The sequence below is a fragment of the Symphalangus syndactylus genome, chromosome 11 (assembly GCF_028878055.3).
Source record: "Symphalangus syndactylus isolate Jambi chromosome 11, NHGRI_mSymSyn1-v2.1_pri, whole genome shotgun sequence".
Taxonomy (NCBI): Eukaryota; Metazoa; Chordata; class Mammalia; order Primates; family Hylobatidae; genus Symphalangus; species Symphalangus syndactylus.
In genome coordinates this window covers 98,433,176-98,456,999 of record NC_072433.2, presented here as the reverse complement: position 1 = coordinate 98,456,999, position 23,824 = coordinate 98,433,176, and the positions used below count along the sequence as shown (strand labels likewise).

Here is a 23,824-nt window from a genome sequence, read left to right as displayed (position 1 = left end):
CAGCTTACAAACTTACAGGTCTTATTCCATTTCCCGGCAGTACCACTACATATATGTTAGAGAAAAATTGTTTAAGTCCTCAGGGGCCACTGTAGGTAGGAACAGCTTCAGGTAGCAGTAGCTGAGGGCGTATGAGAAGACAGGGCCATGTACCACCTGAGACCCCCAAAGTGGCAGACGGCTTTCTAACAGAAGTCAAGAAACAGCTCCTCACTTGCCTGTGGACTGGAAGTTCTTTGAAGGCAGAACCAGCAAAATAATTCTGGGCTGTGCTTCACAATCACCTAGAATTCAGAACTTAAAGTACATCTCTATGGTAACAGAATGGAATCATTCATGCATCATCATTCTTTCTGTGGGGATTAAATGGCGAACAAAAGGGAGAGTATCCCAGCACTTACGGAATACTACCTTATGTTTCTATCTTGGGGTTTATAGTTCTTTCTAACCCCTTGAGGGTACTTGAAGGACTAAGCCCAGAGTTTAAAAATCATTTTATAATCCAAGAAGTCAGTGGCTTGAGGGCATGATTTGCTTAAAGAATGGAATCCAATCAATGGCAGCCCATTCTTGGGAGGTTTACTCCTGCTTGTGAGGATGGGCAGTCAATAAATTGCCAGGAAGGTCAGCAAATAAAATAATCCACAGTCCTGGGCTTAGTAGGGGTGACCTGATATGAGGTAGAGACTATTGGGAGTCAGGAAGTGTGTTCAAGTCCTGGTGATGCCACTTGCTACTTTTGTGGCCCTAGATATAAACAAATATATAAATTGCCTGTGGACACCCCCTCAGGCCCTTTCCTTACAGAATCTTATTTCCACTTTAATTCCTTTGTAATTGCTTCTTAGATGCATATATAACTTTTTAAAAACTCACGTAATCTTTTAGTAGCCTTATCATTTGGAACTACTGGTGCCAATTCATAAATGAGGGAAGCAGGGAAGCAGGGAAGCTCAGAAAGATTTAGTGACTTGTCTCAGGTCAGTCAATTTGGAATTGATGAAGCCTGTATTTAAACTCAGGTCTGTGTATGTCAGAGCGCATCCTGTGGCCACTACAGCATGATGTCTCCAAGGTGGTCAATCTCTCTGTACCTTGGCCTGGTCATGTGTAAAATAAGGAGCTTTGAATGATTGTAGGTCTCAAGTCTTTTCTAACTCTAATTACCTAAGGAGACGTGAACATAGGCTAAGGAAATCAGGCGGCAAGTCAAATGAGGAATAAATACTATCTGGTTCTCTCTTCACTTCCTTTCTGCAAAAGAATGCGTGTTTGGGCTAGATTTGTAGTGGGCAGAGACATGAGGCTTTTTAGGTTTAAAATCTGAGAGGACATGGAGGAAGGTAGGATGGTTAAGAGAAAGGAGGCATGGTAGTAAATAAAAATCTGATAGTAGTCATGGCTATTATCCGTTGAACAGGACTACTAATAATTTTATGCAAATGAGCCCTAATCCTTACAACATTTTTGACAATTAGGTATTTTCTTTTTATTTTCCAATCATTTTTCTCTTCTCCCTCCTCATTACTATCTTCCTCACAAAAATACAAAGAATTTATTGAAAGTCAATGTGCACCAAAAATTTACATACACCATTGTTAATCTTTACATTTGAAGATATTGATAACAATCCTAACTGAATTATTAGGAAACTTTCTGAAGGTCAGAATCACACTCAAAGCTTTGCCATTACCCTGCAGTACCCCTTACATCCAATTCCCCAACTCCTCAGCACTTAGTCTCTGCCGATGACACAACAGATGTGGGTTTTGCTAGTGAGTATACATTTATGGAGCTCAAGGATTCTTCCAGTTCTGAAGTTTTAAGCAGTGATAAACTAACATGGGATCTAGCCGAATGAAGGAACATCAAAGCTAACCCTTTTATTCACTTAATATTTATTAAGGGCTAAATAAGAGTACTATTATTAAGTTAGTTGATATTAGTTACTTAATATACATTATCTTCCTTAATTCTCACAACAACCTAGAGATAGGTACAATTATCATCCTAGATGAGAAAACTAAAGCACAGCAAGGTTAGATCATGAGCCCAAGGTTACACTTCCAGGACATGACAAAGGGGGCACTTAAATCGAGGTGTGTCAGACTCTGAAACTTCATGGTGTACTTCCGGATCCATTGTTTCATCCAATAAACATTTACTGAGTCTGTCCTATATGCCTATGAGGCTGTAAGGTCTGGGTACACATGCTTTGTCCTGACCCAGAGCTTAAAATCTAATTAGGGAGGACTATTAAATATATAAGTGATGACTGTTATGAACTGGGGAGTGCAGGGGGTAAAGGAAGATTTTGGCAGAAGGAACCAACTGTAGGTGGGAGGGACTGAAGGGGAAGGCCGACTATGCCTCCCAAAGGATGTCTAGCGGCAGCTAGGGCTTGAGAATAAGTGTTACCCAGGGGTGTGTGTGTGTGCGCGCGTGTGTGTGTGTGTACATGCGTATGTGTAATGGAGAAGAAGGTGGGGAGGAAGAAAGAACATTACAGAGCAGAAGAAAGAGCCATGGCAATATCCTGAGCTATGCTGATGAGAAACTAGAAGTGTGGTGCACTACAGTGAAAAGTGATCAAAGGAGAGAGATGTGAAGTGAGTGATGGCATAGGAGAGAGTGGCAGGCCCCAGACCAGGCAGCGTCCTGTAGATCTTGTTATGGGTTTTGGATTTTATCCTAAGATTCTTAAAGCAGGTCAAGGACATGATGCGATTTATTTATAAGACCATCCCTCTGGATCTTGTGCAGACTGTATTTGAGAAAGGCATGAGAAGAGGCAGGGAGATCAGACAGGAGGTTGGGGCAGTGGTCCGGAGGCGAGAACTGGATGGATTCAAGGGGTGTTTAGGAGCATGGGGTATGACTTGAGGAAGGATTTGCAATGACATATCTATACATCACACATCACACACACTGACTTTCTCTTCCCAGTCATGCTGGAAAAGCCATGAGCCTTAGGGAATCTGTTCCATGAAGGAACACAGAGGGTAAGGAAGAAATGCTTGAAGAAAAAAGAGCACAGGAAAGGGAGTCTGGACAACTGGATCAGCCCTAATAATGTCTTTCTGCTGGGAAGCTGTGTGACCTTAGCAGTCATTTCACCTCTCTGGTCTTTAGCATTCTCATCTTTAAAATGAGAGGAGGACTAGATGCCTCCTAAGACCTCTTCTACATCTAACCTTCTATGATTCAAAAGTCAGCTTTTGATTATGTCTGTGTGATTGTTCTCTAGTGGATTGATGAGAAATGTTTCAATCTCATGTTAGCATCCTCTTTATTTTATAAGAGGTGAGTGACCTCCCCAGAAGGTATGGATTTCCTGAATGCAAACAAATGTCAATATTAACTTAAGTGAGAAGCAATGTAAAAACAAACAAACAAAATGAACTATTAACACAGAACATTTTTATAATGCCAACGATGCATAATGGGACTTATGTTACTATCAGGATATTTTAATAAATTTGATGAAATTTCAGGGAGCAATATTGTTTTACTTGAAGTATATCTAGCCTGGGTGCAGTGGCTCACACCTGTAATTCCAGCACTTTGGGAGGCCACAGTGGGAGGATCGCCTGAGGGCAGGAGTTTGAGACCAGCCTGGGCAACATAGCAAGACCCCATGTTTCAAAAAACTTTTAAAAATTAGCTGGGTGTGGTGGCATGCACCTGTGTCCCAGCTACTCAGGAGGTTGAGGTGGGAGGATTGCTTAAGCCCAGGAGTTGGAGGCTGCAGTGAGCCATGATCATGCCATTACATTCCAGCCTAGGTGACAGTGAGACCTTGTCTCAAAAACAAACAAACAAAAAAGAAATGAAGTTTATCTAAATTCTAGGCAACTGCAAGCCATGTTAAAACAGAATTCTGTGTAAATTGTGTTTGAATTCACCCAGCACAGCTTTCTTCATAAGCAAGGTTTTTATACTTATCAGGTAGTAAAAGCTCATTAATATTGTAGTAATGGTAGTTTATGAAAATTCAACTAGTGATGAGTCAAAAACATACCTAGTTTTTATTCTCTAAGGAAAATGTATTAATGAACTAATTTTATTAAAAATACTTTAAAATGGAAAGAAAATATGGCATTAATAAGGGTAAAATTTTAAAAAATTGTACTGCCCATTAATTCGTAAAAATAAATTTATTTCATTTTGTTTCATTTTGTTTTGGTTACACTTACCAAGTCCTTGGCATTTAGAGATACTTCATCCCACCAGGGGGAGATAAAGTAATATTCACAATTCAGAATTCTCCTGAACATGAACTGATCGCCTCTTTCATCATAGAATGGTTCAAATCCACAAAGTCTAGAGGAACAAAATATAGAGAATAAAATGTCTTTAAAAGCTCAAGTATATTTCATCAAATTTCTGTAGGAATTCAGGACTGTTCTTTTTCACTGCTTCCTGCTATGGAAGCAAGTCTACTCAGCTTAAGTATGCAATTGCCTTATTATAATTCACTATTTATAGTGTAAACACACAATCAAGTCCTCAGAAAGTAGGAATTAATATAAAACCAACTTAGGATTTCTACAAAAAGCTATAATAATAATTATAATTATTGTGTAATAATATTATTATTATACAGAAGAACAATAATAATAATAGCTAACATTACAGACATTATGCTAAAGCCTTTCCATGGATTTTTTGACAGGTATTGAGAAGACAGACAGACAGGCAGACAGAGATAGAACAGACTTCCAATTTAGTATGAAAGGGAAGGGCTGGGATTTTGAGAGTAAAGAAATTAACAAGTGGAAATTAGAAATTTTCACTTATTTTTATTCTGCCCTATTATATGAAATCCTCCATAGAAATGAGTAAAGCTTTATGATATTTCCATTCCATTCCAGTTTGGATTTCAGAGTGAACAAAGACAGAAACTGAAACTATTGTCAGGGAATGACCTTAAAAGATGTATAAGATTAACATAGTCACCAGATGCAGCCAAAGAGATGAGCACCCTCAATTTACCTCATTCTTTGTATCATTTTCTACTATGCAGTCAACTTAAAAATGAATGGGAAAAGTGGGATAAAAGGGACAGAGAACTCTCTTGGGCATCTTAACAAGAGAGAAAGGAAAAGCGAGTTGTTTGGGACCACCAAGCATCCACTGTTTATAGACGGGTGGAAGTTCTAAAATCAGTAGGGACCAAGACAGAACTGCTTAAAAAAGCCCATGCCAGGGCATGTGTTGCATGTGTTCCATGTGAAAAAAAATGAGGGTGGGAGGGAGGATGAATAAAAGACATCTTCCCAAAGGCTTCACTCAAGCTGGCCAGGTCGGTACATAGCATGAAAAATTAAAGTGCATCCTAATACAATGAGTTTTTAGAAAGAAGCAGTTTCATATGTCCTTTTGCTCACAGAATGTCCCAATGGGAATATTTGTCTCTTCCAGATATTCTGGAGACAGTGAGAAAAATGCAAGGCCTGACAGTGCAGAGGCCTGGGCCAATGCATTCTCCCCTTCCCTACTGAGAAGTCTGCACAGAGAATCCCGCTCCTGACCCGCCTGTGGAAGAGCAGCCTAAGGTGAGATGGGACACACGTCCTCACCTTGACAATGAGAGAGTCTGGCCTTGCCTGCCCTGCCCTGCTCTCCACAACACTAGAAACCTATGGCCTGTTGCAGTTAGTCATGGAGAAATGAGCCAGCTTTCTAGACTTAGTTTGGGAGTTTCCTTATATTTCCCCTTCTGAAAATCTAGACACAAAAATGATCACTGAAGGGTTATAGTGCTCAAATGCCTTTTCTCTCATTTCAATCCTATCAGTGACTTTTTGCTTTGGTTACAGAGGTAAAAGGTGTCAACTTCGAGCCTTAGGGCAGAACTGTAGTGTTGAAAGCTGAAGGAGAGAGTTTGAATCTCTGATGTTATCTGATTGCTGATCACATCATAAGGCCCAGCCCTGCAGCTTTTGTCTGTAGAGGCAGAGGGTTTAGGTATAAAAGGTAAAGATACGAGAATTCCTGGGAGAAAAAATAGCATGGCCTTCATTTTCAGCCTAATGGCATTCTTAGAAATAGCAAGGCCATATCAATAGCCTGGTGGCGACACGCTAGAACTCTTAAGAAGGAAAGAGTGGGCCAGGCGCGGTGGGTGACACTTGTAATCCCAGCACTTTGGGAGGCTGAGGCAGGTGGAACCCGAGGTCAGGAGTTTGAGACCAGGCTGGCCAGCATGGTGAAACCCTATCTCTACTAAAAATACAAAAAATTAGCTGGGCATGGTGGCATGAGCTTGTAATCCCAGGTACTCGGGGGGCTGGAGCAGAAGAATCGCTTGAACCCAAGGCGGAGGTTGCAGTGAGCCAAGATTGTGCCACTGCACTCTAGCCTGGGAGACAGAGCAAGACTTCATCTCAAAACACACACACACACACACACACACAAAAAAAAAAAAAAAAAAAAGAAGCAAAGAGTGAAGTTAAAATGCAGCAGTAGCCACAAGAAGAGGGACAAAAGAGGTAACAGAATTCTTTACACTGATAGGAAGAATCCAATGCCTATTCACGGCTTTATTAAAAAAAAAAAACAGCCCCAGAGTTTATGTACATACAGACAAGTATCGGTAAAGCAAATGCCTCAACATTTGGAAGACAGAAGAAAGAATCTGACTGAAGCTTTTAATGTAGCTTCATTGTAAGATTTACTTTCCCAGGAAGCATTAACAAAATGGAACTTTAGTTCTAATTCTTCATTTGGTTACTTCTGTACTCTACTCTGTCTGTCTCCAAGCCACTCTGGTGAAATGAGTGAGATGTTAGAGGTCATAATCTCAGGTGCCCAGCAGGCCACTAAGTGTACATTAAATCAATCTAATGAAGAAGATACAGAGATCAAGTTGCACAACCCACTAGAGAAAATGTGCCAGTTGACCGTGCCAGTGGACTTCACCAATTATTAAAGAACTACAGAGTAAATAAAACGTCCTCAGGCTTAGGGCCTGACAGAAGTTAGCCAAAAACTAAAGAATATTAGTTGTAAGCAGCACTGTTATTTTCATTTTGGAGGCTACCACTCTTACTTTCAACTAAACCTATTAATTAATTACCTTAAATGTATAAAGATAAAAGAAATATATAAAATAGTTTGTATAATTTGGTAATGGACTAGAGGATAGGACAGATTTTTAGAACTATCTTCAGGGTTACAATAAAATATTTCTCAAGTAATTATATTTTTCCCTTCATTTTCCCATGTCAGTAATATCATTAAGTTTTATGCATTCCACATTCCAATTTTTCTGGGTAAATGTAACTTAATTTCCTACTTCCATCTCTCCAAGTTCTTTCATATCATTAATACTTAATGCCTCCCAGTACATTTCAACAATGTACCTTCCAATTCTTGGTACATTGGTACATAAATTAGGTATATTTATACTTTAGGGGCAAACCTACATTTTGGGGACAAAAACACGATTCTTTACCTCTCCAAATTCCTCTCAAGCTTTTCTTTTTCTTTTGTTTTGTTTTGTTTTTGTTTTTGAGTCGGAGTTCTGTCACCCAGGCTGGAGAGCAGTGGCATGATCTCGGCTCACTGCAACCTCCGCCTCCTGGGTTCACGCCATTCTCCTGCCTCAGCCTCCCGAATAGCTGTTACTACAGGCACCCACTACCACACCCTGCTAATTTTTTATATTTTTAGTAGTGATGAGGTTTCACCATGTTAGCCAGGATGGTCTCGATCTCCTGACCTCATGGATCCACCTGTCTCGGCCTCCCGAAGTGCTGGGATTACAGGTGTGAGCCACTGTGCCTGGCCCCTCTCAAGCTTTTCTAAAGACACAAGGAATTGAGCACACAAAATATCTTTTTGTATTACATACTAGTGGATGGCTATTTTATCAGTTGCTTGTTAAACCTTTTTGTCTTGGCCATCAACCATTGTATATCAGGTAAACTTAGAGTTTGCTAACGTGCTTTGGGCCCTACCACAGTTAGCCCATTCCTAGTCCATATCACCTGGACATTGAATTTTTTAAGATCACTATTAACTTAAAAACAACTTTCATTAAAAGCATTCTGCTATGGACTGAACTGTATTCCCCCTCCAACTCTAAAATCCATATGTTGATGCCCCAGCTCCCAGTGAGATAGTATTTGGAGATGAAGCCCTTGGGAGGCAATCCGGTTTCAATGAGGTCATGAGAGTGGGGTCTTCCTCATGGGATTAGTCCCCTCATAAGAAAAGAATCCACAGAGCTTGCTCTCTCTTTCTCCCCACCATGTGAGGACACCGTGAGAGGGTGGCCATCTGCAAGTCAGGAGACGGCCCTCAGCAGAAGCTGACTGTGCTGACACCCTGGTCTTGGACTTCCAGCCCCCCAAACCTGTGAGAAAATAACTTTCTGTTATTTAAGCCACCCAGTCTATATATTTGGTTATGTCAGCCCAGGTAGACTAGTATACCTACTTTCAAACCCTTCAAAATTTCTCTAAATTAGAATATTATGCATTCCAACAACTAACTTTGTTGTACTCTCTAAATGGCAACTAAGTCTCCTTGTTTTGAACTAAACTCTTGAAAGCATCGGTATCTTATTTTCTAGTTGTTCTACAGTATTCTTCCTTCTCAGACGCTCTTCTATTTGGTTGATTTTTTTCATCACCACCTGCAGTTCCACCATGTCTTTGGCAAATTTCATGAAACTCCTTATTTCTTATCAGACAGGAGCTCAGGAATGGATTTAGGGATACCAGGGATTAAAATATTTCACTCATTATTTTCCCCAAGAAATTTGTGTAGGGTGTTAAATTTAAGACCCTTGAAAACCTAACATAAATAAGAAACAAAATTGATAGCTAAAAATGCATTTAAAATATTCCTGATAAGAAACATACCAGTTTGGAATTGCTTAAGAAATTAAATAGTCATTTGCCCTTTTAAAAGGACTAAGTCTAACAATTTTATATGAGATGCAAATGAGTAAAATAAGAGCAAGTTTACACAGGTGGTCTTGGGCTCATATTCTTTACTATTGTCAAGTAGTAAATTGTTCCCTAAATCTGCTGTACATTACATAGTGGATATAGACATAGGAGAGCCCTGGACAAGAACTCCAGTCTCAAGAAAATTACAAAATAAAAAGCAATGTTCATTTTCAGGAAATTCTATCACTAACTGCATTTAGTATGTAACAGAAAATCACAAAAAGGCAAAAAGTAATCTTTATGGTTTTTATGAGAATTAGAGGTATCTAGAAAATGTCACAGAAAGGTGAATAGTTTACATAAATATTGCTTTTCTTCACTTACAAGATGTAGGTGATTATTCCTACAGACCACATGTCCACCTCAGGTCCATAGGCACAACCTCTAAGAATTTCAGGTGCTGCAGAAAAAGTGAAAATTGTGTTAAATTAGAGCTTAGTCAATATTTATATTTTAATATCAAGCAATGGGAAAGAAACAAACTGATCAAAAAAAATTTCTGATCAGTTTTATAACCAATCTTCTCTCCCCAAACCATAGTATGAAGCTATAAATACTTATGTCTATTTTAGTAGGAGAGATTATAGTGCATCTGTGTTTGGGATGCATAAAATAACACTATTAACTTTAATATTCTATGTCAGAATATCATGATACTATTCAAATCAAGTAGATAGAGCTGTATGTCTGCTACAAAAATGCAGTACTTCAAAGGGAGCTTTGTACATAGAAAAGAAAGAAATGAAAGTTAAGCATAATAAGGGAGAAAAAAGTCACAAGTATGCTGCCTTAAGACCTAGACCTGCTGGGCGCATGGTGTGTCAGCAAGTGTGTGGGTCTGACAGTGTGCAGGGTGGGAACCAGCGCAGATGGTGAGGAGGGTTGACAAGTATCTAGTCTGGACAGTTGCAGCAGGAGCTAGGAGGTGTCCTGGCACATGTCCTGGCATTGAGAGATGCATGTAGGTCTCCAGAGAGCAGCTGATCCCAATCAGCTTCAGGTCATGAACTGAGAAAGGGGAACTTATTTGTGCACAATGAGGCAGCTTGTATTAGTTCTGCCTGCTGTTGTGAAAAAGGAAGGCTTTCTCAGCCATAAAATAGCCCTGGTGTGGAGAATAGCAGTATCTTTTATATTTTTATTACCTTAGATTTGTGAAAATGGGTAATTAACTGGATCCAGGCACTTTCCCTGAGTAGTAAGGGTGTTATTTGTTTGCCTAATTAGCAACAGAAGAAAAGGGAAAGTGAGAGCCCCACCACCTATGGAGAAAATAGAGCTCAGGCCTATTGTCCAGAGTGGCCTTTCTTGATTATGAACACAAGTGCGGCAGGTGCCAGCAGCGTTCTTGAAGAAGGAGCTTCTTGATTAATGCTGATGGCTGCTTGAGGAAGGCCTTGGGGATGAGGACACCACACCATTCTCTGGGATGGGGGGTTGGAATGCAAGTAAACAGGATTCTCTGTCCATGCTGCCTGGAAATGTCACATTCAGTGTTGCCTATCAAGATGAGCTCTGGGGCTGGGCGTAGTGGCTCACACCCGTAATCCTAGCACTTTGGGAGATCGAGGCAGGTGGATCACCTGGGGTCAGAAGTTTAAGTCCAGCCTGGCCAACATGGTGAAACCCTTTCTCTACTAAAAATACAAAAAAATTAGCCAGGCATGATGGTAGGTGCCTGTAATCCCAGCTACTTGTGAGGCTGAGGCAGGAGAATAGCTTGAACCCAGGAGGTGGAGGTTGCAGAGATGGCGCCACTGCACTCCAACCTGGGCAACAGAACAAGACTCCGCCTCAAAAAAATAAATAAATAAAAGAAAGAAAAAAAGTGACCTCTGGAAGGAGGCTATCCTCATGGGACTGTGGATTTACCATACAGGAAGGAATACTGTGGGCGTTCCACTGACCTCTTCCCAAACTATGCCTTAGCTCTCATCATGTTCCAATCTCCCTGTAGAAGCTGGGTTACATAAAATATGACAAGTCTTCAAAAAGTTCATGGTAAATGCATATTATAAAAAGTTTTGCATGAACCTCACAATTTTTTGTACCAAAATAAACTTACACTAACTTGTCATAACATGTCCAAACAGGATCTAGTCTGAGACACTAAAAAGGCTAAGACTTCGGTTTGAAAAGAGCCTCTATCTGAGCAACATGAATTCTGCTAAAACTGAAGCAAGAACAAACATCAAATTTATGGTAAAGCTTGGGTGGAAGAATGGCAAAATCACTGAGGCTTTATAAAAAGTTTGTGGGGACAATGTTCTAAAGAAATTAACAGTATACAAGTGGATAACTCATTTTAAGAAGGGATAAGACAATGTTGAACACAAAGCCCACAGTGGCAGATCATCCACATCAAGTTTTGAGAAAAAAATTAATCTTGCTCATGGCCTAATTGAAGAGGACTGGCAACAGGAGAAACAATAGCCAACATCACAGACATCTATGAATTCTGCTTACACAATTCTGACTGAAAAATTAAAAGTTGAGCAAAGTTTCCACTCGATGGGTGACAACACTGTTGCATCTAGATCGATGCAGATAAAAATAGAGCTTTCAATGGAAATTTTAAACAAGTGGGATTGAAATCCTGAGCCTGATTCTTCAAAGAATTGTAACAGGAGATAAAGCATGGCTTTACCAGTATAATCCTGAAGACAAGGCACAATCAAAGCAATGGCTACCAAGAGGTAGAAGTGGTCCAGGCTAAGCAAAAACAGATTGGTAAAGAGCAAGTGTCATGGCAATGTTTTTTTTTTGATGCTCAAGGCATTTTGCCTGTTGACTTTCTGGAGGGCCAAAGAAAAATAACGTGTTTCATATGAGACTGTTTTGAGAGTTAGCCAAAGCTGTAGCAGAAAAATTCCCATGAAACCTTCACCAGAGAATCCTTCTCCACCACAAAAATGCTCAAGCTCATTCCTCTTACCAACAAGGACAATTTGGTGAGACTTTCAATAGAAAATCATCAGGCATCTACCTTACAGTAGTAACTTGGTTCCTTCTGACTTCTTTTTGTTTCCTTATCTTACGATCTCTATAAGGAACACTTATTGTTTTTTCAGTTAATAATGTAAAAAAGACTGCATTGACATGGTTAAATTCCCAGGATCCTCAGTTCTCTAGGGATAGACTAAATGGGTGGTATCACTTACAAAAGTGTCTTGACCTTGATGCAGTTTATGTTGAGATATAAAGTTTGTATTTTTTCATCATTGTCACCATTTTCTGACAAACTTTTTGAAGTGCCCCCTATATGAGCTAAAGAACCTGTACGGTCAAAGGAGGGTGTGCATTCTAGCACTCTACACAGCAATTCAGTAAGATGCACCCTCTAAGGAACTGTACCTGTAGCCAAAAAGCTTTTTTTAATCTACAGATGAATTATTCCCAGAAAACTTTTCTTTTAAGGTTTAATTAACAAAATTAAGAAACATGCATGGCTGATACCAACTACCATCATTCACTCTGTCAGGTTAGCTTTCATTCTCTGGGGCAAGCTGTACCCCACAGAAAGTGTCTTTGAGCCCAACAGCCCTGACAGAGAACTTTCACTTGTAAAGGGGAACTCAGATTATGCTGCCATTGCAGGAAGGCTGCTATTGCCTATTTTTGTCTCTGGGAGCTATTCCAGTCAAGAAGCCAAATGCACACATATCGAGCATGCATATTCAACATGCATTAGTCCTTCTCCATGCAGGTCTTCACATCAGTGAATCTTATCTGGTCTGATATGCTATCAAGCCCCATACTGACATTTAAACATAAATACAGAAATATGTTGGGAGAGTCTTTTACATTTTCTGGATCTTGGTTTTTTACCTCTAAACTGTAAATGAATCCAAATAGCTGATTTCCAAGTTAACTTTGAGTTTTAACCTGCTACCCATTATATTATTAGTAAAGGATGTGTTACTGATCATTCAACAAGAACAGAGGACAAGAACAAGCATTTTAACCTGCAGACCTGTTGCATTTCTCATTTCTTCTGTTACAACAGCTACTGTGTATGCTGCCCTGTGGGGACTCATCCTGTTGGCTCTAGTGAAATCAACCCTCCCACCCTGTGCAAGCCAGAGACACATACTGGCAAGGGTCAGATGTTTTCTCTAGGCATTGCTAATAGCTCCCAGCCAAAGAACTCTAAGGAAAATGAATAGTTTGCCACAAACTGCTTTTTGGATCCACTATACAGGGAGTCTGAGTTTCATACCTGACATGGCACATTCTGATCTGTCACAGCACTGGGTGCAACCTTACTCTCCAGAGGCAATTTATTTCTTTGTGAAGCATTGTACTGCGATGTGAGTAAACTTGCCATGTAAAAAGTTAAAAGTCCCACAGTGAAGTTAACAGACAAAAAAAATTTATTATGCCATCCATAATAAATTTATCTTAAAAATAATTGTTTTTAAAATAACTTATTTTGAAAATCATAAAAAATTGGGGTGAAACAAAGTCAAAACACCTAGACACAATTAGATATCATTTTCAACTTTCAAATATATATATATATATATATATTTTTTTTTTTTAGATGGAGTTTCACTCTTGTTGCCCAGACTAGAGCCCAATGGCACGATCTCTGCTTACTGCAACCCCCGCCTCCTGGGTTCAAGTGCTTCTTGTGCCTCAGCCTCCTGAGTAGCTGGGATTACAGGTGCCTGCCACCATGCCCAGCTAATTTTTGTTGTTGTTGTTGTTGAGACGGAGTCTCGCTCTGTCACCCAGGCTGGAGTACAGTGGCACGATCTCGGCTCACTGCAACCTCTGCCTCCTGGGTTCAAGCGATTCTCCTGCCTCCGCCTCCCGAGTAGCTGGGATTACAAGCACGCACCACCACGCCCAGCTAATTTTTGTATTTTTAATAGCTATGGGGTTTCACCATGTTGGTCAGGCTGGGCTCGAACTCCTGATCTTGTGATCCACCTGCCTCAGCCTCCCAAAGTGCTGGAATTACAGGCATGAGCCACGGTACCCAGCCTAATATTTTAAATTACTAGTTAATATGGCATTGACTTTGTTCATAACCAGTAGAACACACTCTAGTAATCTAGATAGGCCCTTTCCAAGAGCCAGAAGATTTTTGTATAATAAAGTTCAGGCTCTAGCACCCCAGCTTCAAGTCTCCTAAGTATCAAATGCCCTTGCAGGTAATTCTAATAATTTGTGATCTTCTTAGAGCAAGAAAGTTGGCTACTTTCAATTTAGTTCAAGAAAAAACATCAATTAATATATCTTTTAATGGTATAAGCATTCTGGCTGTCCTTCATATCTTTTCTTACCTCATTATCAAAACAAACAAAATAGAAGAAGAAAATCATTTTAAGGTATAAAACAGTTTTCTTGATATTTTTATTGTTTTTCCAGTAGTTTGGGGAGAATAGGAGGTGTCTGGTCACATGGAAAATTTCTTTAGTGGGGATTTCTGAGATTTTGGTGCACCCATCACCTGAGCATTGTACACTGTACCCAATGTGTAGTTTTTTATCCCTCACCCCCCTCCCACCCTTTCCCCTGAGTCCCCAAAGTCCATTTGTATCATTTGTATGCCTTTGCATTCAAATAGCTTATCTCCCACTTCTGAGGGAGAACATATGATGTTTGGTTTTAATTCCTGAGTTAGTTCATTTAGAATAATGGTCTCTAATTCCATCCAGGTTGCTGCAAATGTCATTATTTCACTCCTTTTTATGGCTGAGTAGTATTCCATGGTATATGTGTGCATGTGTGTGTGTGTATCACATTTTCTCAACCAACTCATTGATTGATAGGCATTTGGGCAAGTTTCTTTTTCACATGACTTCTTTTCCTCTGAGTAGATATCCAGGAATGGGATGGCTGGATCAAATGGTAATTCTACTTTCAGTTCTTTAAGGAATCTCCACACTGTTTTCCATAGTGGTTGTACTAGTTTACACTCCCACCAACAGCTTAGAAGTGTTCCCTTTTTACCACATCCACACCAACATGTATTTTTTTTTATTTTTTGATTATGGCCAGTCTTGCAGGAGTAAGGTGGCATTGCATTGTGGTGTTGATTTGCATTTCCCTGATCATTAGTGATGCTGGGCATTTTTTTCATATGTTTGTTGGCCATTTGTATATCTTCTTTTGAGAATTGTCTATTCATGTCCTTAGCCCACTTTTTGATGGGATTGTTTGTTTTTCTCTTGCTGATTTGTATGAGTTCCTTGTAGATTCTGGATATTAGTCTTTTGTCAGATGTATAGATTGTGAAGATTTTCTCCCACTCTGTGGGTTGTCTGTTTACTCTGCTGTTTTTTTTTTTTTTTTTTTTTTTTTGCTGTGCAGAAACTTTTTAGTTTAATTAAGTCCCATATATTTATCTTTGTAAAAACAAAGTTGCATTTGCTTTTAGGTTCTTGGTCATGAAGTCTTTGCCTAAGCTAATTTACAGGAGGGTTTTTCTGATTTATCTTCTATAATTTTTATGGTGTTAGGTCTTAGATTTAAGTCCTTGTTACATCTTGAGTTGATTTTTGTATAAGGTGAGGGATGAGAATCCAGTTTCATTCTTATACATGTGGCTTGCCAATTATCCCATCACCATTTGTCTAATAGGGGATCCTTTCCCCGCTTTGTTTTTGTTTGCTTTGTCAAAGATCAGTGACTGTAAGTATTTGGCTTTATTTCTGGGTTCTCTATTCTGTTCCATCGAGCTATGTGCCTATTTTTATACCAGTACCATGTTGTTTTGGTGACTATGGCCTTACAGTATAAAGTCAGGTAATGTGATGCCTCCAGATTTGTTCTTTTTGCTTAGTCTTGCTTTGGCTATGCAGGCTCTTTTGTGGTTCCATATGAATTTTAGAATAGTTTTTTCTAACTCTGTGATAAATGATGGTGGTATTTTGATGGGAATTGTATTGAATTTGTAGATTGCTTTGGCAGTATGGTCATTTTCACAATATTGATTCTACTCATCCATGAGCATGGGACATGTTTCCATTCGTTTGTGTCATCTATAATTTCCTTCAGCAGTGCTTTATAGAATTCCTCATAGAGAGGTCTTTCATGTCCTTGGTTAGGTTTGTTCCTAAGTATTTTAATTTTTTGCAGCTATTGTAAAAGGGGCTGAGTTCTTTATTTGATTCTCATCTTGATTGCTGTTGGTGTATAGCAGTGCTACTGATTTGTGTACATTAATTTTGTATCCTGAAATTTTGCTGAATTCGTTTATCAGATCTAGGAGCTTTTTGCAGGAGTCTTTAGGGTTTTGTAGGTATGCAATGATATCACCAGCAAACTGACAGTTTGACTTCCTCATTACCGATTTGGATGCCTTTTCTTTCTTACTCTTGTTTGATTGCTCTGGCTAGGCCTTTCAGTACTATGTTGAATAGAAGTGGTGACAGTGGGCATCTTTGTCTTGCTCCACTTCTCAGGGGGAATGTTTTCAACTTTTCCCCATTTGGTGTTATGTTAGCTTTGAGTTTGTCATAGATGAGTCTTATTATACAAAGGTATGACCCTCCTATGCTGATTTTGCTGATAGTTTTAATCACAAAGCATTGCTAGATTTTGTCAGATGCTTTTCCTGGGTCTATTGAGATGAGCATGTGATTTTTGTTTTTAATTCTGTTTATGTGGTGTATCACATTTATTGACTTGCATATGTTAAACCATCCCTGCATCCCTGGTATGAAACCCACTTGATCATGGTGGATTATCTTTTTGATATGCCATTGAATTCAGTTAGCTGGTATTTTGTTAAGGATTTTTGCTTCTATATTCATCAGGAATATTGATGTTTTCTTTTTGGTTATGTCCTTTCCTGGTTTTGGTATTAGGGTGACACTGGCTTCATAGAATGATTTAGGGAGGATTCCCTCTTTATCTTTTGGAATAGTGTCAATAGGATTGGTCCCAATTCTTCTTTGAATGTTTGATAGAATTCAGCTGTGAATCCATCTGGTCTTGGACTTTTTTGTTGGCAATTTCTAAAATTACCGTTTCAATCTTGCTGCTTCTTATTGGTCTGTTCAGAGTTTCTATTTCTTCCTGGTTTAATCTAAGAGGGTGGTTTATTTCCAAGAATTTATCCATCTCCTCTAGGTTTTCTAGTTTATGCACATAAAGGTGTTCACCGTAGCCCTGAATGATCTTTTGCATTTCTGTGGTATTGGTTGTAATATCTCCTGTTTTGTTTCAAACTGAGCTTATTTGGATCTTCTCTCTTCTTTTCTTGGTCAATCTTGCTAATGATCTATCCTTTTTTGTTATTAAAGAACTAGCTTTTAGTTTCATTTGTTTTTGTAATTTTTTTGGTTTGTTTCCATTTCATTTAGCTGTGCTCTAATCTTAGTTATTTCTTTTTTTCTGCTGGGTTTGAGCTGGGTTTGTTCTTGTTTCTCTAGTTCCTTGGGGTTTGACCTTAGATTGTCTATTTGTGCTCTTTCAAACTTTTTGATGTAGGGATGTAAGGCTATGAATTTGCCTCTTAGCACTGCCTTAAGTGCTATCCAGACTGATCCTTAGGCAACACCACCATTAGTAGGCCAGAGAGAAGAGAAGGAACATTTATTATTTACAGAAATTCAAACAGTAGAGGAAACTCCACTAGGGAGAATTAGGAATTGTGAGTGGATGTTGCAAGGCACAGATTTCTGGCTCAATATACAGGACAATATTCTAACAACTAAAGCTGTCAGCGATAGTAGGGGCTATCTCCTTGGTTTTGGAGTGTTCACAAAAGCCGATTGACTCATCACTCAGGATCCAAGGCTATCAGCAAGGAAAGAGAAGGAAGACTCCTGGTAAGTTTTTTATATCACCCATTAAATACATAGTGTGTGGTATTAAATAATATCACCAGAAAACTGTCTGTGTATTCTATACATGTAAACTAAGTTGAGGATTATGGCAACCACTTACTTAAATCAAAGTTAACCAAATATATTTTGGCTTGAGATGGCTGATAAAATCAAATCTCAAGAGATTGTCCCCACTGTCCTCTCCTGACTTCTCATGTTCTCTTTGAGTTTAGATACAGTCTTTTAATGTAATGGTAATTCTTAACTTTCAGGTCCCTAGACTATAAATCATTTTCGATGCCCACTTCCATAGAATACACAGCTATTAAGATTATTTCCTCTGTCTTGACTTTAGATAACCTTATGACTGTGTGCCTGGGTGTTGATCTTTATGCGATAAATTTCCCAGGTATTCTTTGAGCTTCCTGTACTTGTATGTCTGGATCTCTAGCAAGGCCAGGGAAGTTTTCCTCAACTATTCCCACAAATATGTTTTCAACACTTTTAGATTTTTCTTCTTCCTTAGAAATATCCATTATTTTTATGTTTGTTCATTTAACATAATCCCAAACCCCTTGGAGGCTTTTTTCATTTTTTTTAATTCTTTTTTTCGTCTTTACTGAATTGGGTTAATTCAAAAATTTTGTCTTTGAGCTCTGAAGTTCTTTCTTCTGCTTGTTTAGGTCTATCGCTGAGACTTTCCAGTGCATTTTGCATTTCTCTAAGTGTGTCCGTCATTTCCAGAAGTTGTGATTGTTTTTTTATTTATGCTATTTCCCTGAAGATTTTTCCCTTCATATCTCATATCTTTTTTTGATCTCATTTAATTGGACTTCACCTTTCTCTGGTGCCTCCTTGATTAGCTTAGTGATCGACCTGAATTTTTTTTCTGCCAATTCAGGGATTTCTTTTTGGTTTGGATCCACTGCCGGTAAGCTAGGGGTATATTTTGAGAGTGTGAAAGAACCTTGTTTTGTCATATTACCAGAATTGTTTTTCTGGTTCCTTCTCATTTGGGTGGACTATGTCAGAGGGAAGATCTGAGGCTAAAAGGCTGCTGTTCAGATTCTTTTGTCCCACACTATACTCCCTTGATGCTGTGCTCTCCTCCTTCCTCTAGGGATGTGGCTTCCCGAGAGGCAAACTGCAGTGCTTGTTATTAATCTTCTGGATCTAGCCACCCAGTGGAGCTGCCAGGGTCTGGGCTGGTAGTGGGGGGTGTCTACACAGAGTCTTGTGATGTAAACCATCTTCAGGTTTCTCAGCCATGTATAGCAGCACCTGCTCCAGTGGAGGTGGCAGGAAAGTGAAATGGACTCTGTGAGGGTCCTTGGTTATAGAATTGTTTATTGCAGTGTTTTGTGTTCGTTGGCCTCCTGCCAGGAGGTGGCACTTTCAAGAGAGCATCAGCTGTGGTAGTATAGGGAGATCAGGTGGTAGGTAGGGCCCTAGAGCTCCCAAGAGGTTATGTCCTTTGTCTTCAGAGTTTTTCGGCTGTCTCCTGGGGCCTGCAGGAACAATCTGCTTCCTACACACAGGGTCTGTGGATTCTCTCCCATTTGTATATCTTCTTTTGAGCATTGTCTATTCATGCCCTTTGCCCCCCCTTTTTTTTCTAGTTGATTTGTAAAACAGTTTTTAAAAATGCATTTTAAAAGACTTAGAATCATCTTTTCTGAATTAGTAAATAATCATTTATTGATTTTTCTGGCTGTGTTCCAAGTGAATCCAATCTGTCTACCACTTCCTAAAATTATCTTACCATTCATGTTATTGCTCATAAAACACTAAATGATACCGAGCTCCCACAAAACCTCATACTCCAATCTTCAATGCAGAATAAGTTTGGTAAATGGTCTTAGAATTTCCAAGATGCCAGACTTCCTTTTTAAAAGAGAAAGTTTAACTAAATATAAAAATTATACAAAAATTCAAACTTTATATTATATATTCATTAACATACCATTTAGATCTAAGTCTTTTTAAAAATAAGATGATGGCACCATTGAAACATTTAGAGACTGAGTATCCCTCTAGAGATTGGGATGAATTTCACTTTATCAAATAAAATCATTGTAACTAGTTTTGGAAATGATCCTAAAATAAAAAGCATCAGATATGGCCTAGGGCACACTTACAGGGACCATTGGTGCTGAATTTGCCTTCTTTTCTTAAATTCCTAGAAGAAAAATTAAAAGGGATGATTTTGGTCATTGACCGTACTTTCATTTTGTCAATGCCCTAGTTGAGTTTTATAATTCTTTCTTACTTACTGAGTTAAAACTACAGAGTGGCATTCTTCATCAGAAGACCTTTCACACTATTAGTAACTCTTTTGGAAAAAATTTGAGGGAGACTAAGGTGAATGAAATCAACAGGTTCATTCATTCACTCATTAAAGAAATCACCAAATATTTATTAAGCACCTGCTGTGTGATGGGCCAACTATACTTGGAGGTACTAGGGGAATAATGAGCGAGTTAAAGAGAACAAGTCTTTGTCATCTAGGAGCTCACAGCTGGGTGGGGGATGTAGACATTAATCAGAAACATCAAAGGAAGAAATGCAAAGTGATAACTGGAAATGCTTGGAGGGAGAATATTTTTAGTACGGGGTTGGCCTGGTCACAGAGGTCAGGGCATGTGACTGGAGCAAACAAAGTTTGAACTAAGATGTAGAGGATCTAGAGAAGTTAATTAGGCAAATGGAGAAGAGGCTGAAGGAAAAGAGACGAGAGTTGAAAGTGGAAAAAGTTATGCAAAGACCCTGTGGCAGGAAGGAGCAAGGGGCACTGGAGGAACTGAAAGAAGCCAACATGGCTAGAGCATGGCTCAAGTACCCAGCTATGCCTAAGTGGGACGAGCAGTGCCTATGAGGCAGGTAGAGGCCAGACTGCAGATCCAGTAGGTCAGGGTCTTGTTTGTTTCAAAATTCTTTCCACTCTTTCTCTTTTAGCAATTCAAAACATACAGGAAAAGATCTATTTGCATCTGAAAGCCTGAATCTGACTTTCCAGAATTATTGTCCCTATTAGAGCTAGGGGAAAACGCTGGGATTTTTTTTTTTTTTTTTTTTTTTACCGTAGAGGCTTGTTTTGAATTCAGAGTTTTCTGGGAGCCACAAAAATCCACTGTATCTTGAGCCCAGCATCTAGAGTCTCTCTAAACTATGCCTCTGGGAAGGAGGATGGAGGAGGGGGAAGAGTGAAGGGCGGAGGGGATTTATCTAGGGAGGCAGAAAAGCAGTATTAGGAAATTCTCTGCTTCTATCCTTTTCCTAGCTTGGCCTAGGAACCCAGAGGAAAAGATTGCACTTGAGGCAGCTGCCTATGGGCGGCAGCAGTGCCCACAGTTGGGCAGACTCCACACTGGGTGATTTTCTCAGATCATCTGTACCTTGTGCGGTCCTTCGTTTAGCTGTCTTCTACATTTGCTAAGAAAGGAGCACAACCTGTTTAACACTTGGTGCAATTTTTGATTTGATAAAAAGATAATGCCCCAGTTCAGGAGACAGTGCAGTGACAAGGTGCAGATGAGACTGAAATACACCTTTCGGTCTTCCAGAGGGGGTTGCCTCTGGCTAGAGGCAGCCTTGTCAGCTTACTACAGTGAATCTCAGCAACATTCTCAATTCTATGCGTGCCATGCTCTGAAAGGTTGAGAAGGACTGAGAAAGTATTTGGTGCTTCTGTCATTTTAATTTTCTGTGACTTGAGAGTGGAGTGAGAAAAGAAAAAGTTAGGTGTTTTGAAACACAAGTGCTATACTTCATGTTCTAACTCACTCTTTCCTTTCTCCAGGGCTCTTCATTTTTTGCACTGCAATTATCAGTCAATCCAACTCCCACTTCATGTTTTTCATTTAAGCTGTTAAAAAAGTCTTACTTACCACAAGAATTATATGACTTTCTCTTTGTATAAATCTTATAAATGAGTGTAAATAGTCTGTTTATTTTCCTCATCTTATTTTTTATTTTTTAAATAATATCCTGAAGAGAAAATCAAATATTTGAGAACACCGAGTGCTTTCAAAAAAGGAAAAGAAAATACAACTTATTTTTATTGCCCTGTGAAATTTGCTTTTCTGTGAAATTCCATTGAGCCTTCCTATCTTGAAGTCATTGCCATTTTCTCCAACTCTGAATCAGACTGAATCTCCAGGTCACTTCAGAGTTGTGATGGATGCCAGCAAAGTGGTATTAACTGTTGAAAAGCTACCTTTCAATTTTTGTGGGATGAAGTAGGATAAAATAAATAAACCCATCTTATCCTAATATTAAAATTATATAAAAATCTCTTCAGCAGATGGAGGTGCAAAGATAAAGTAGTGGACTTAGAATTTAAAGTGCCTCATGTGTTAAGTGTGAAAAATATTACGAGGCGGGTGGATTGCCTGAGCTCAGGAGTTCGAGACCAGTTTGGGCAACACGGTGAAACCCTGTCTCTACTAAAATACAAAAAAATCAGCCCGGTGTGGCGGTGTGCACTTGTGGTCCCAGCTACTCGGGAGGCTGAGGCAGGAGAATTGCTTGAATCCGGGAGGTGGAGGTTGCAGTGAGCCAAGATCACGCCACTGCACTCCAGCATGGGTCACTGAGTGAGACTCCGTCTCAAAAAAAAAAAAAAAAGTAAAACATTATGTTTTTCTCTAACAGATATAAACCTCTCTGATGATTATCAATAATAATGCTTACAAAACTTTATTTTTATTTTATGCATATCCTTTCTGTAATAACATTTTAAAGTGGAACATTTTGTGGGTGTTCTGGTCCAAAATAAGACATTTTAAGCAAATCTTCTACCCACTTGCTATCAATCACCTCTTCCTTTTGACCTCTTTTCCTCCCATCATCCCACCCCCACATATATAATAATAGAGTTGAATCCTCACAGAGCTGTGAATTCTCTGGCACAGTTTGTTCTGTTCTCGAAGTAGTGTCTTCTATAGAAGTGGGCATCAAAAATGATTTATGGTCTGGAGACCCAGAAGTTAAGGATTACCATTACATTAAAAGACTGTCTCGGGCGCCTGTAGTCCCAGCTACTTGGAGGCTGAGGCAGAAGAATGGCATGAACTTGGGAGGCGGAGTTTGCAGTAAGCTGAGATCAAGCCACTGCACTCCAGCCTGGGTGACAGAGCGAGGCTCCATCTCAAAAAAAAAAAAAAAAAAAAAAAAAAAGACTGTCTCTAAACTCAGAGAACATGAGAAGTCAGGAGAGGACAGTGGGACAATCTCTTGAGATTCGATTTTATCAGCCATCTCTAGCTAAAATATATTTGGTTAACTTTGATTTAAGTAAGTGGTTGCCATAATCCTCAACTTAGTTTACACATATAGAGTATATAGACAGTTTTTGGTGATATTATTTATAACCACACACTACGTACCTAATGGGTGATATAAAACTTAACAGGAGTCTTCCTTCTCTTCCCTTGCTGATAGCCTTGGATCCTGAGTGATGAGTCAGTCAGCTTTTGTGAACACTCCCAAACCAAGGAGATAGCCCCTACTATTGCTGACAGCTTTAGTTGTTAGAATATTGTCCTGTATATTGAGCCAGAAATCTGTGCCTTGCAACATCCACTCACAATTCCTAACTCTGCCCTGTGGAGCTTCCTCTACTGTTTGAATTTCTGTAAATAATAAATGTTCCTTCTCTTCTCTCTGGCCTACTAATGGTGGTGTTGCCGAAGCATCAGTCTGGGTTGTCTTCTTTTCTGCCTTGGGGATGCCTGATAGTCTCATGACTTGAAATACCATCTATATGCTGGTAACACCCACACTGATACCAGGAGCCAAGTTGACATGTGGACCATATATTCCCTTCTGCCCACATGTCACTTCCACTTGCATATCTAACAGGCATGCAGAAATTAACAAGTCCCAAGCCTGATGCTCCAATGTCTTCCCATCTCAGTAAATGTTAACTCCATTCCTTTAGTTGTTAGTTATCCCCTCTCCTACCTACTATTTTCTTCCCTTGTCACTGCATTCCAATCAACCAACTAACCTTCTCGGTAGACTTTAAAGACACCTGGTGTGTTCTTGCCTCAGGATTAGTGTGCCCCATTCCCTTCA

At 39.4% G+C, this 23,824-nt stretch overlaps 1 protein-coding gene across 1 annotated transcript in view; it reads right to left on the bottom strand.

Annotated features, from left to right (window-relative positions):
• Positions 1-23,824, bottom strand: part of CAMK4 (calcium/calmodulin dependent protein kinase IV) — a 267,538-nt gene that overhangs the window by 17,632 nt on the left and 226,082 nt on the right. Inside the window, exons 9-10 of the mRNA XM_055298362.2 lie at positions 9,288-9,363; positions 4,197-4,323 (exon numbers count right to left, since the gene is read on the bottom strand). Coding sequence (XP_055154337.1) covers positions 4,197-4,323; positions 9,288-9,363 — 203 coding nt within the window. The remainder of the gene's footprint in view (positions 1-4,196; positions 4,324-9,287; positions 9,364-23,824) is intronic.